The following is a 14,655-nucleotide window of genomic DNA, read 5'->3' on the forward strand; positions in this document are numbered from 1 at the left end:
ATAGTAGAAGGAACCATGTGAGAAGTAGATTTTCCTGGGGAAATAGAGAAGAATAGTATCCAGGCTCCTCTATGAGCTAATTAACACATCATCTTCCAGGCTCCTCACACACTCTGAAAGCTGAGGCAAGTAGCTGAAGGAAATCATGAGGGCTAGGAGTAGAGGACCACAAAACTCAATTAAAAAAAAAAAAGAATACTATTTCATTACAATATTTTAGACAATCAAAATTAGAAAAAATTAGAAAAATTAGAAAATAAATCGATGAACTAGTTATCAAGTTTTAAAGAAAGAAAGACAGTATCTGACCCTGACTCACCCCACTGGCTATATCTTAATCCTGGTCCTGGAGAAATTCATTTTTTGCCATTCCCTTAAATTTTCTGAGTCAAGTACTTTGTCTGCTTCTCCCTCATTCTGGCACTGATGGATCCTATCCTTAAAATCCTTCACATCTGCAGAAACACACACACACACACACAAAGTCATACATATTCATACACTTCAAATTGCTCCTTGTTGTGAGCCAAGTTCCAGCTGCCAGCTCTGCCTCCAAGAATTCTGTTCCTGCCTCCATTCAGCAATTTTGGTCTTGATATTAAAGGCAACTTAACACAATTTAAGGTATAAAAACATTTCCCAATTACATTATTTTCTGGATTTCCTTTTGCATCCGATGATGAGAACTTCTCTGGAACTGTGGTCTGCAGAAATGTTTTATGAGGACCTAAAATAAAAATAGGCAGTTATTTTCAATCTACTCCTACATTGTCCATTTCTAAATCAAATTCCACATTTCTTTTTCTACATTACCAAAATTTTTTGGTATAGTCTATGTATCTACCCTTCTTTTCCACTGTGTTTCTGGTCTGGTTGTTCTTACCCACAAATCTCTTGGCCCTTGTCAAGATGTCAAGTTTTTAATTTTCTCTCTCTCTCAATCTCTACACACAGACAGGCCCACACACAGAGAGAGAGAGAGAGAGACCTCCAGTTAGGCAGTTTGACAGCTTGGCTAGGTAACACCAAATAACAAATTATGATATTGTAAAAGAAGTGTGGAAAAGAGAAACACAGGTTCATCAAGAAAATGGGATGGTTTGCGGGGTAAAGATACAGGATACCAAATGCAATAGTCATCTGCGATTTTCAGTGGAGCAGGTGGAGGGCAGCAGTCACCAAATCAGGGAATCACTGACAAACAGGTTTTTTATGGCGATGCAATTATTTCCAGAATAGGAAAATTCTGTCTGTGTTAATGACCCCATTATTTCATTTTTGTCCATTTTACAGACAAGAATACCATCCCAGAGACGTGAAAATATTTTCTGCCTACCTCTGCTTTTTTGGCCATAGACGCCGAAGAGGGCCTAGATAGCGTGGGGCGGGGTAAGGTCTGGGTCTGTGGCCTGGACTAAAGCATAGTCTCTAAGCGAATGCAGTCCGCCCCGCTCCCGCCCTTGCCCTTAGTCCCCGCAAGCCTGGCTAGCGAGGGGTAACAAACATATGGATTTACCGGGATCTGCGTGCAACTCTCCAAGTCGGATGAGAAGGACCAGAAGAAGGAACATGGCTTCGCTGTCTTGGATTCGGGCTGGCGTTGTAACAACAGTTGAAGCGTTGCGGAGGTGGAGGCGCAGCTCGCGCAAGACCGCTGAGCGCGGCTGCCAGTGTGCTCCCAAGAGGGAAGCGCCTGGCGCCTCAGGAAAGCCCAGGGCTCTCCGCTCACTCTGCTGTCCCTGGAGGTGGCTTACGCCGGCACACTGACCAGGGAGAGCTCAAGCACAGACTGTCAACGCCCACACTCACTGGGCTTACTGTTGGGGAAGAAAAGACTGAAATTTTCGATTCTCAGATTAGAGTCGTGCCTGGTTGAGGCTTTCGTTTATATGTTGTAGTTAGACCAACGATTTTTGAAGTAATTTCTAGCTTCAGCGAAGAGAAAGAACAAAGATAAAAATGCTCAAGTTATTGATAGCAAGTTAGTCTCTTCCTATTACATATACATACCATCCAAACAGGTGAAATGTTTATATTTGGAGGAAAAAAAAACACTGTTGCCCTTTTATAAACTCAAGTTGATTCAATAAGCCATTATGGGACAGCTGTTGAATACAGAAGATCCCAGTACCATCTCTTGTCAAATATAGACTCTTCCAATCACCTTTGCTATCTCAAATTATTATTGACACACTAGTTTTCCTGAAGCCCCTAGTTTTTACCAGTTTGATTAGACCTTACTGCATCCTGCCTTTATGAGGAGCAAGAACGTTTGATTTTTGGAGTCTATAGGCGTTCTTTCCTTCACAGATTCTAACCCACATAATAGTAAAAACATTCCAGCCACACCCCACATTAACTATAATTTTGCCTTAATATATGTCAAAAACATGTCTGTAAATTCACTTTAAAATTGTTTCACTATCCCCAAAACTAAGGGAAGCTATTTGCAGAATATAGCAGTAACAAATGATCTTTAAAAAGAACCATGTGAACAAGAAATAAGTCACAATAAATAGGAAAATAGCAGGATGGATATATACTACTTAATGAATTAGCAACTTGTAATAGCAGATTGACAAACTCTCCAAGGAAAGAATAAAAAAGAATAAAAAAATAGAAAGTAAAATAGTAAAATTGAGGTTGAAGAGTAGAACTGTCATTATCTAGATATTAGCATTTCCAGAAGGAAAGAAAAATTAAAATAGAAGGAAATATTTAAAAGGATAACAGGAAAGTTTCTCTTGATTTAAAAAATAAGAAAATGACCTTAGAAAGGACCCATATGCTAAAAGTGGGGCATTAAAGGAAACACAGATCTGAAACTGAAAATGACAACGAAGAGAAAATTCTGAAATCTGTAAGAGATCACCTATCAAGGAAAAAGAATCCGATTGACAGCAAGAGCCATACTGGGTGGGTGAAATCAGTGGTTTCTTCAAAGTGTTGACTGAAAAGAACTTTGAAATGTTATTCAAATGTCAGACATGATTAAACTTTTTCTTTTCTAAATTTTTTATTTAAAGTCAGTTTAATTAACATATATTAGTTTCAGGGGTAGAATTTAGTGATTCATCAGTTGTATATAATACACAATGCTCATTCCATCAAGTGTCCTCCTAAATGTCCATCACCCAGTTACCCCATCCCCTCACCCACCTCCCCTCCAGCAACCCTGTTTATTTCCTATACTTAAGAGACTCTCATGGTTTGTCTCCCTCTCTGTTTTTGTCTTTTATTTTCTCTTCTTTTCCCCTATATTCATCTGTTTTATTTCTTAAAGTCCATATCTGAATGAAATTGTATGGTATTTGTCTTTCTCAGACTGACTTATTTTGCTTTGCCTAAGACCCTCTAGTTCCACCCACATCGTTGCAAATTGCAAAATTTCATTCTTTTTGATGGCTGAGTAATATTCCACTATGTATATATTTTTCACATTTTCTTTATCCATTCATCTGTTGATGGACATCCGGACTCTTTCCATATTTTTGCTGTTTTGGACATTGCTGCTAGAAACATTGGGGTGCAGGAGCCCCTTCAAATCACAGTGTTTGTATCCTTTGGATAAATACCTATTAGTACAATTGCTGGGTTATAGGGTAGTTCTATTTTTCACTTTTTGAGGAACCTCCATACTGTCTTTCAGAGTGGCTGTACCAGCTTGCATTTCCACCAACAGTGTAGGAGGGTTCCCCTATCTCCATCCACATCCTTGCAAACATCTGTTGTTTCCTGAGTTGTTAATGTTAGCCATTCTGACAGGTGTGAGGTGGTATTTTATTGTGGTTTTGATTTGTATTTCCCTAATGCCAAGTGATGTTGAGCATTGTTTTATGTCTCTGTTAGCCATTTGTATGTGTTCGATGGAGAATGTTCATGTCTTCTGCCCATTTCTTAGCTGGATTTTTTTTGCTTTTTGGGTGTTGAGTTTAATGAGTTCTTTATAGATTTTGAATACTAGCCCTTTATCTAATAAGACATTTGCAAATATCTTCTCCCATCCTATAGGTTGCCTTTTAGTTTTGTTAACTGTTTCCTTGGCTGTGCAGAAGCTTTTCTTCTTGCTAAAGTTCCAGTAGTTCATTTTTGCATTTTTCCCTTGCCTTTGAAGATGTGTCTAGCAAGAAGTTGCCATGGCCAAGGTCAAAGAGGTTGCTGCCTGTGCTCTCCTCTAGGATTTTGATGGATTTCTGTCTCCATTTAGGTCTTTTATCCACTTGAGTTTATTTTTGTATATGGTGTAAGAAAGAGGTCCAGTTTCAATCTTCTGCAAGTGGCTGTCCATTAAATTTTTTGTTAAGTATATAAGTTCAAAGAAGGTTTGACATAAAGATCCATATTGGAAAGGTATTTGACAGAAGCAACCAAATGATAAGGGAAATAGGAGATACTGGTAAATGACATCGGAAGTAATCATAATCAAATATCTTGGGAAAGTTTTTTTAAATATAGGAAAATTTGACTAAATGAAACAATGACAGTGTTTATTTCTAATAACCCAGAATTAAATTTTAACTTAACAGCATTTGGCAATATTAACATTATGGAAGTCCTGAAGAGGGGAGATGTCAAAATAACAATTTTCCCAGTTTCATTCTAAACACATACTTATATAACCAAGTATACTAAAAATATATCAACAAAAATTGTAGGAATATAGGGGAAAATTGACAAAAGCACCACCAGAGTTGGAAATTTGAATACACCTTTTATAAGTATTGACGGGTCAAAATTCAGACAAAATATAATAAAAATATAAGATAATTGAATGACTCAAATAAGTTTGACCCATTAAACATCCATACAATTCTAAATTGACTATAGAGAACTTACATTCTTCCCAACCATTCATGAAACATTAACAAAATCATCATATCCTAGGCCTTAAAATATTCCAACTAATTTCAAAGAATAAGTACATAATTCAGTTTATATTTATTGCAATTATATTAATAATCTCTGTATTTTAAGGGGGCCATTTAGTGAATTTGGAATTATTAATATGGCTGGGTTGTAATTTACCATCTTCCTATTGACTTTTTGTTTGCCTAGTCCCTTTTATGCCAGTTTTTCTCCTTTCTTGCCATCCTTTGGATTGATCATTCCTTCTTATTCCATTTTCTTTTATTGTCATGACAACTATGTACTTTTTAAATTTTTCTTTTACTGGTTATTTTAGAATTACAAAATGTGCCCAGGATAATTTCTCTATCTTAATATACCCTGATTAGCAACCTTAGTTACATCTGCAAAGTCCCTTAGCAGGAATAGCTAGATTAATGTTTAATTGAATAATTAGGGGACAGGAATTTTGGAGGAACATCTTTAGAATTCTTCCTACAGAGGGAGGAGCAAGATGGCAAAGGACCCTGAATACCATTGTGTCCCAGGAGTTCAGCTAGATAGTTATTAAACCATCTGAACACCTACAAACTCAATAGGATAGAAGAGAAGAAGAGCAGCAATTCTAGGAAAAGAAAATCAATGACTTTCTGGAAGGTAAGACGTGTGGAGAAGTGAATCTGAGGTGATATGGGAATAGAGACCGCAGGGGAAGGGGCCAGCTCCCAGCAAGTGAGAGAGCAGAGGAGCACAAAATCGGAACTTTTAGAAATCTGCTCCACTGAGGGACGTCGTTCCAGAGGCTAAGTGGGGGATGAAGCCCTCATAGGGACAGTTTGGTCTCAGGATCCATGGGGTCACAAAAAAACCAGGGATGTCTTAGTGTGGCAAAGCTCCCAAGTATTGGAGCAGGGAAGACAGCTGCAAAGATGGAGACAAGGAGTGGACTCTCAGCTCAAGGTTACCTTAAACCATGATCCAAGGCACTGCTCTTTGAGCAGGGACCCCAAATGTGGCAGATCTGGGGAGAATCCCCACCTGCCTCCCCAAGGGGGAGTGGCATGAGAGCACATTGCAGGAATCTGCTGGATTTGGAGACTCCAAACAGGGCCGTACGCCAGAGATAGAAATGTTCTCTCACAGCCTGGGTGACCACCAAGCGCAGCCGAGACGAGGGAGATGGGAGGGATTGACTGCTTTTATCTGAGGGTGCACTGAGGAGTGGGAGTTTGAGCTCTCAGCTCCTATAGGGCTAGAGATTGGGCCACCACCATTTTCATTCCTGTCCTCCAAAGCACTATAGTAAGCATTCAGGAAACAAAAACTCCAAGAGTGAACCCAAGCAGATTACTTAGCCTCGTCCCCAGTAAGGGAGGTGCAATTCGCCTCGGGCAAGGACATTTGAGAATCACTGCTATGGACCCCTCCTCCAAGAAGATCAGCAAGAACATCCAGCCAAGACCAAGTTCTCCAATCAATGAGAACCATAGACCTCCAGAGCTAGAGCAATGCAATACATAGAATTCATGGCTTCTTTCCCATGATTCTTTAGTCTTTTGAAGTCAAATTTTTTTAATTATATTTTTTTCTTATGCTATTTTTTCAATTTTTCCTTTCATATTTTAACATTTTTAAGTATTTTACCTTATCAATATCTTTTTAAAATGTCTTTTCAAATTTTCATTGTTATACTCATTCTATCCCTTCATTATATTTAACCTTACTTTCTTTGCATATATATTTTTTTTTCTTCAAAATTTTGGGATTCAGTTCTTCTAACAGATCAAAATATACCCTAAATCTAGTGCATGACTTTGTTCTACTCTCCAGCCTAATCACATTCTTTCTTTTTTTGTTTTTGTTTTGTTTCTGTTTTTGTTTTCCAACCAAATTCTTATCTTATCAATTCCTTTCTTAGAATATTTTTTAATTTTCATCTTTACAGCCATATCCCATCCTTCATCGTGTTTACCCTTATTTTTCTATGTATATATAAGTATTTCTTTAAAATTTTGGGAAGCAGTTTCTTCTAACGCATAAAAATACACCCAAACTCAAGTGACCAAGTGCATGGCTCTGTTCTCTTCATCAATCTAAAATATATTTTTTTCTTGTTTTTTTCTCCTTTCTTCTCTCCCTAATTTCAGGTCTCTTCTTATTTGGTTAGTGTATATTTTTCAGGGATTGTTGCTACCCTTTTAGTATTTTGTACTCTCATTCACCTATTCTTATCTGGATAAAATGACAAGGTAGAAAATCTTACCTCAAAAAAAAGAAAAAGAAAAAAAAAGAAGCAGTATTGATGGCTAGGGACCTAATCAATACTGACATTAGTAAGATGTCAGAACTAGAGTTCAGAATAATGATTATCAAGGTGCTAGCTGGCCTCAAAAGGCATGGAAGATATTAGAGAAACCTCGTCTGGAGAAATAAAATCCCTTTCTGGAGAAATAAAAGAACTAAAACCTAAACAAGTTGAAATCAAAAAAGCTATTAATGAGGTACAATAAAAAATGGAGACTCTTACTGCTAGGATAAATGAGGCAGAAGAGAGAATGAGTGGTTTAGAAGACCAAATGATGGAGAATAAAGAAGCTGAGAAAAAGAGAGAGAAACAACTACTGGATCATGAGGGGAGAATTCAAGAGATAAGTGATACCATAAGATGAAACAATATTAGAATAATTGGGATTCCAGGAGAAGAAGAAAGAGAGAAGAGGACAAAAGGTATATTAGAGCAAATTATAGTAAAAAATTTCCCTAATTTGGTGAAGGGAACAAGCATCAAAATCCAGGAGGTGTAGAGTACCCCCCTCAAAATCAATAAAAATAGGTCCACCTGCCATCATGTACTAGTAAAACTTAAAAGTCTCAGTAACAAAGCAAAAATCCTGAAAGCTGCTTGGGACAAGAGGTCTGTAACTAGCAATGGTAGAAATATCGATTGGCAGCAGACCTATCCACAGAGATCTGGCAGGCCAGAAAAGACTGCATGATATAGTCAGAGCAATAAAAGAGAAAAATATGCAGTCAAGAATATTATATACAGCTAGGCTGTCACTGAAAATAGAAGGAGAGATAAAAAGCTTCCAGGAACAACAAAAATTAAAAGAATTTGCAAACACCAAACCAGCCCCATGGGAAATATTGAAAGGGGTCCTCTAAGCAAAGAGAGAGCCTAAAAGGAACAGACGAGAAAGGAACAGAAACAATATAGTGCAACATTCACCTTACAAACAATACAATGGCACTAAATTCATATCTTTCAATAGTTACCATGAATGCAAAAGAGCTAAATGCCCCAATACAAAGACACAGGGTATCAGAATTGATTAAAAAAAACAAACAAACAAACAAACAAACAAAAACAAGACCCATCAATATGCTGTCTGCAAGACACTCATTTTAGATCCAAAGACACCTTCAGATTTAAAGTGTAGGGCATGGGAAACAATTCACCATGCTAATGGACATCAGAAGAAAGCTGGGGTGGAAATCCCTATATCAGATCAATTAGATTTTAAGCCAAAGACTATACTAAGAGATGAAGAAGGACACTGTATCATACTGAAAGGGTCTGTTCAACAAGTAGATCTAACAATTTTAAATATCTATGCCCCTAACATGGGAGCAGCCAACTATATAAACCAATTAATAACAAAATCAAAGAAACATATTGACAATAATACAATAATAGTAGGGGACTTGAACACTCCCCTCACTGAAATGGACAGATCATCCAAGCAAAAGATCAATAAGGAAATAAAGGCCTTAAATGACACACTGGACCATGGACATCACAGATATATTGAGAACATTTCATCCCAAAGCAACAGAATACACATTCTTCTCTAATGCACATGGAACATTCTCTGGAATAGATCACATCCTGGGTCATAAATCAGGTCTCAACTGGTATCAAAAGCTTGGGATCATTCCCTGCATATTTTCAGAACACAATGCTTTGAAACTAGAACTCAATCACAAGAGGAAAGTTGGAAAGAACTCAAATACATGGACGCAAAGAGCATCCTACTAAAGAATGAATGGGTGAACCAGGAAATTAAAGAATTAAAAAAATTCATGGAAACACATGCAAATGAAAACACAGCTGTTCAAAATTTTGGGACACGGCAAAGGCAGTCCTGAGAGGCAAGTATATCATAATATAAGCCTTTCTCAAAAAGCAAGAAAGATCTCAAGTATACAACTTGACCCTACACCTATAGGAGCTGGAGAAAGAACAACAAAGAAAGCCTAAACCCAGCAGAAGAAGAGAAACAATAAATATCAGAGCAGAAACCAATTAAATAGAAAACAAAAGAACAGGGGCGCCTGGGTGGCTCTGGGTTAAAGCCTCTGCCTTTGGCTCAGGTCATGGTCCCGGGGTCCTGGGATCGAGCCCCACATCGGGCTCATTGCTTAGCGGGAAGCCTGCCTCCTCCTCTCTCTCTCTCTGCCTGCATCTCCACCTGCTTGAGATCTCTGTCTGTCAAATAAATAAAAAAAAAAAATCTTTAAAAAAAAGAAAACAAAAGAACAGTAGAACAAATCAATGAAAGTAGGAGCTTGTTCTTGGAAAGAATTAATAAGACTGATAAATCCCTGACCAGACTTATCAAAAAGAAAAGAGAAAGGACCCAAATTAATAAAATTCATGAATGAAAGAGGAAAGATCACAACCAACACCAAAGAATTACAAATAATTATAAGAACATATTATGACCAACTATACGCCAGCAAATTTGACAATCGGGAAGAAATGGATGCATTCCTAGAGACATATAAACTACCACAACTGAATCAGGAAGAAATAGAAAACCTGAACAGACCCATAACCAGTAAGGAGATTGAAGAAGTCATCAAAAATCTCCAAAAAACAAGACCCCAGGGCCAGAAAGATTCCCAGGGGAATTCTACCAAACATTTAATGAAGAATTAACTCCTATTCTCCTGAAACTGTTCCAAAAAATAGAAATGGAAGGAAAACTTACAAACTCATTTTATGAGGCCAGCATTATCTTGATCCCAAAACCAGACAAAGACTTCTTCAAAAAGGAGAATTTCAGGCCAATATCCTTGATGAACACAGATGCAAAAATTCTCAGCAAAATACTAGCCAATAAGATCTAGCAGTACATTAAAAGGATTATTCACCATGACCAAATGGAATTTATTCCTGGGCTGCAAGGTTGGTTCAACAACTACACATCAATCAATGTGATACAATACATTAATAAAAGAAAGAACAAGAACAGTATGATACTCTCCGTAGATACAAAAAAGCATTTGACAAATATAGCATTCTTTTTTTTTAAATTTATTTTCAGCATAACAGTATTCATTGTTTTTGCACCACACCCAGTGCTCCATGCAATATGTGCCCTCCTTATTACCCACAACCTGGTTCCCCAACCTCCCACCCCCCACCCCTTCAAGCATTCTTTCTTGATCAAAACTCTCCACGGTGTAGGGATAGAGGGTACATAGTTCAATGTCATCAAATCCATCTATGAAAAACCCACAGCAAATATTCTGAATGGGGAAAAATGGAGAGTTTTTCTCCTAAGTTCAGGAACACAGCAGGGCTTTCTACTGTCACCATTGCTATTCAACATAGTACCAGGAGTCCTAGCCTTAGCAATCAGAAAACAAGAGGAAATAAAAGCATCCAAACTGGCAAAGAAGTCAAACTCTCACTCTTTGCAGATGATATGATACTTTATGTGGAAAACCCAAAAGACTCCATTCCGAAACTGCTAGAACTCCTACAGGAATTCAGTAAAGTGTCAGGATATAAAATCAATGCACAGAAATCAGTTGCATTTCTATATACCAACAGCAAGACAGAAGAAAGAGAAATGAAAGAGTCAATCCCATTTACAATTGTACCCAAAACCGTAAGACATGAAGGAATAAACCTAACCATAGAACAAATAATCTGTTTTCAGAAAACTATAAAGTACTCATGAAAGAAATTGAGGAAGACACAAAGAATTGGAAAAACGTTCCATGCTCACTGAATGGAAGAACAAATATTATGAAAATGTCTATGCTACCTAAAGCAATCTACACACTTAACACAATCCCTATCAAAATACCATCAATTTTTTCCAAAGAAATGGAACAAATAATATTAAAATTTATATGGAACCGGTAAGACCCAGAAAGCCAGAGGAATGTTGAAAAAAAAAAAAAAAAGTTGGCAGCATCACAATTCCAGACTTCAAACTCTATTACAAAGCTGTAATCATCACACAGTATGGCACTGGCACAAAAATAGACACAGAGATGAATGGAACAGAAGAGAGAGCCCAGAAGACCTCAACTCTATGGCCAACTCATCTTCAACAAAGCAGGAAAGAATATGCAATGGAAAAAAAGACAGTCTCTTCAACAAATGGTGTTGGGAAAATTGGAAGAAGAAAGAAAATGAAAATTGGTGAAGAATAGAACTGGACCATTTCCTTACACCATACACAAAAACAGACTCAAAGTGGATAAAAGATTTCAGCGTGAGACAGGCATCCATCAGAATCCTAGAGAACACAGGCAGCAACCTCTTGGGCCTCGGTCACAGCAACATGTTGTTAGATACATCTCCAAAGGCAAGGGAAACAGGCACCTCATCAAGATAAAAATACTTTGCTCAGCAAAGAAAACAGTCGACAAAACCAAAGATAACCTACAGAATGGGATACGATATTTATAAATGTCTTATCAGATAAAGAACTAGTATCCAAAATCTATATAGAATTCATCAAACCCAACACTCAAAGAGCAAATAATCCAACTGAAGAATGGGCAAAATACATGAACAGACACTTCTCCAATGAAGACATACAAATAGCTAACAGGCACACAAAATAATGTTCATTACCACTCGGCATAAGGGAAGTGTAAATCAAAGCCACAACGAGATACCACCTCACATTTGTAAGAATGGCTAAATTTAACAAGTCATAAAATGACAAATGTTGTTGAAGATGCAGAGAAAGGGGAACCCTCCTCACTGTTGGTGGGAATGCAACACTAGTCCAGCCACTCTGGAAAACAGTTGGGGGTTCCTCAAAAAGTTGAAAATAGAGCTACCCTATGACACAGCAATTGCACTACTATTAGGTATTTACCCCAAAGATTAAAATGTGATGATGTGAAGGGGCACCTGCACCCCAATGTTTATAACAACAATGTCCACAATAGCCAAACTATGGAAAGAGCCCAAATGACCACCAACGGATGAATGGATAAAGAAAATGTGGTATACACGTACAATGGAATATTATAAAGATGAAATCTTGTTATTATAATGATGTAGATGGAACTAGAGGGTATTATGCTAAGTGAAATAAGTCATTCAGAGAAAGAAATTATCACATTCACTCATATGTGGAATTTAAGAAATAAAACAGAGGAGCATAGGGGAAGGGAGGGAAAAATAAAACAAGATGAAATCAAAGACAGAGACAATCATAAGAGACTCTTCTTAACCATAGGAAAAAAACTGAGTATTGCTGGAGGGGAGAGGAATGGTGGAATGAGGTAACAGAGTGATGGACATTAAGGAGGGCATAGAATGTAATGAACACTGGGTATTATATACAACTGATGAAACACTGAAAGCTAAGTCTGAAACTAATAATACACTACATGTTAATTGAATTTAAATAAAAAATAAAAGTTAAATAAAATAAAAAATGAATTCCATGAGGCACCTGGGTGGCTCAGTGGGTTAAAGCCTCTACCTTCGGCTCAGGTCATGATCCCAGGGTCCTGGGATCAAGCCCTGCATTGCGCTCTCTGGTCAACAGGAAGCCAGCTTCCTCTTCTCTCTGCCTGCCTGCCTACTTGTGATCTCTGTCTGTCAAATAAATAAAACCTTTAAAAAAAAATGAATTCCATAAGAAAATATACAAAAAGTGCTAAAAGGAAAAAAAATGACAATTTAAAAATTCTATGTGCAATTAGACATATCTTAAGAAAATGAAGATTTAAAAAACTTTTCAAACAAAAAAAGTGAACAAATTTGTCACCATCAGTAGCACACTGTAAGGAATACTAAAGAAAGTTATTCAAGCATGAGAAGTGATCTCATATGAAAGCACAACTCTTATACCTAGTACCTGAAAGGTTAAACATGTGCATAGATATAAAAGCCTAAATTTTTTGAAAATATTAATTTCATGTTATTCTTTCATGTGAAAATAACAGCGACATATAGGTCAAATGTGTATAATTAAATATAGTAACACCAAGGGCAGGAGGAGGTAACAAAAATTATACTGTTGTAAAGTATTTTGTTGTTTGTTAAATAGGATAATACTAATTCAAGGTAGACTGTGATAAATGAAGGATGCATAATATAATCTCTGGTATAGCCACCAAAAATATTAATAATGTAAAAAGGACAGTCAGAAGAGCCACTAGGGAAGAAAAACAGTGTAAGTATCCATTAACCTAAAAGAAAGAGGTGGAGGGAAAGAATGAAGAAATGTGGAAAAAATAGAGAACACGTAACAAAATGTCAGACTTAAAATCAACAGTGTCAGAAATTATATTAAGTGTAAATGCTTTTAACACTTCAATTTAAAAACATTCACCTGGATTAAAAAAATGCAAGACTCAAATGTTATGTTGTTTACATCAGATACATCTTAAATTTAAGGAAAGATACACTGAAAGTTAAAGGATGAAAAAAGATACCCCTTGCAAAGGATAACAGTAAAATGCTGGAATAGCTATATTAATAGCAGAAAAAAGTAAAATTCAAAACTAAGAATATAATAGAGATAATAAGAATCATATCATGACAAAGGGTCAGTTCATCAGGGAAACATACCAGTCCTAAAGATATATGCACTAAATATAACTTGAAAATACATGAAACACTAATATACCAAAACAACACATCAACAACAATAATAGGCAATTTTACAGATCTCTTTCAGGGAAAAATAGAAAAAGGGCAAAAAATTTTGAAAAAAAGATTTCAAAAACCCTAGTAATAAACTTGACTTGACATTTATATATTAAACAACTGCAAAATCAATTTTTTTTTTTAGTGCACCTGTAGCATTCACCAAAATAGGCCATAGGCTGGACCATAAGCAAAACAATAATTTTGACAGATTGAAATTGTGTATGTATATTCTCTGACCATAACTGAGTTAACTATAAATCAATAAGAAAAGACTAAACAGAAAATATCCAAATATTTGGAAGTTAACACACTTCTAAGTAATCCATAATTCAGAGATCAAAGTGAAAACTGGAAAAAATTTGACCTGAAGAATAATAAAACTACAACATACAAAAACTCACAAAATGAAGCTAAAGAAGTATATAGAACAAATTTATACTTTTAAAGGAATTAGAAAAGGTTTAAAATAAATTATCTATACTTCCAATTCTAAAAGCTAGGAAAAGAGCAAATTTTTAAAAAGGCAGAAATCAATGAAGCAGAAAACAGATGCAATAAAAAAAAAAGGAAGACAAGATGTGATCTGAGGGATTAAGAGATTCATTTTTGTGAAAACTCTGTTATCAAGACTGATCAGAAGAGAACTACAATTACTATGATTAGGAATGAAAGAAGGGACATAGGGGCGTCTGGGTGGTTCAGTGGGTTAAGCCTCTGCCTTCCGCTCAGGTCATGATCTCAGGGTCCTGGGATCAAGCCCCGCCTTGGGCTCTCTGCTCAGCAGGGGTTCTGCTTCCCCAGCTCCCCCTCTGCTTGCTCTCTGCCTACTTGTGATCTCTCTCTCTCTCTCTCTCTGTGTCAAATAAATAAAATCTTTTAAAAAGAAAGAA

The 14,655-nt window shown here is 36.7% G+C and overlaps 1 protein-coding gene across 1 annotated transcript in view; it reads right to left on the reverse strand.

The window, feature by feature from the left end:
• Positions 1-1,649, reverse strand: part of LOC123936948 (disintegrin and metalloproteinase domain-containing protein 5-like) — a 160,432-nt gene extending 158,783 nt beyond the window's left edge. The window contains exons 1-2 of the mRNA XM_045997443.1: positions 1,517-1,649; positions 648-727 (exon numbers count right to left, since the gene is read on the reverse strand). Of these exons, the coding sequence (XP_045853399.1) occupies positions 648-727; positions 1,517-1,571 (135 nt within the window). The 5' untranslated portion in view covers positions 1,572-1,649. The remainder of the gene's footprint in view (positions 1-647; positions 728-1,516) is intronic.
• Between the last annotated feature and the right edge of the window lie 13,006 nt (positions 1,650-14,655).

This window comes from Meles meles, chromosome 2 (assembly GCF_922984935.1).
Source record: "Meles meles chromosome 2, mMelMel3.1 paternal haplotype, whole genome shotgun sequence".
Taxonomy (NCBI): domain Eukaryota; kingdom Metazoa; phylum Chordata; class Mammalia; order Carnivora; family Mustelidae; genus Meles; species Meles meles.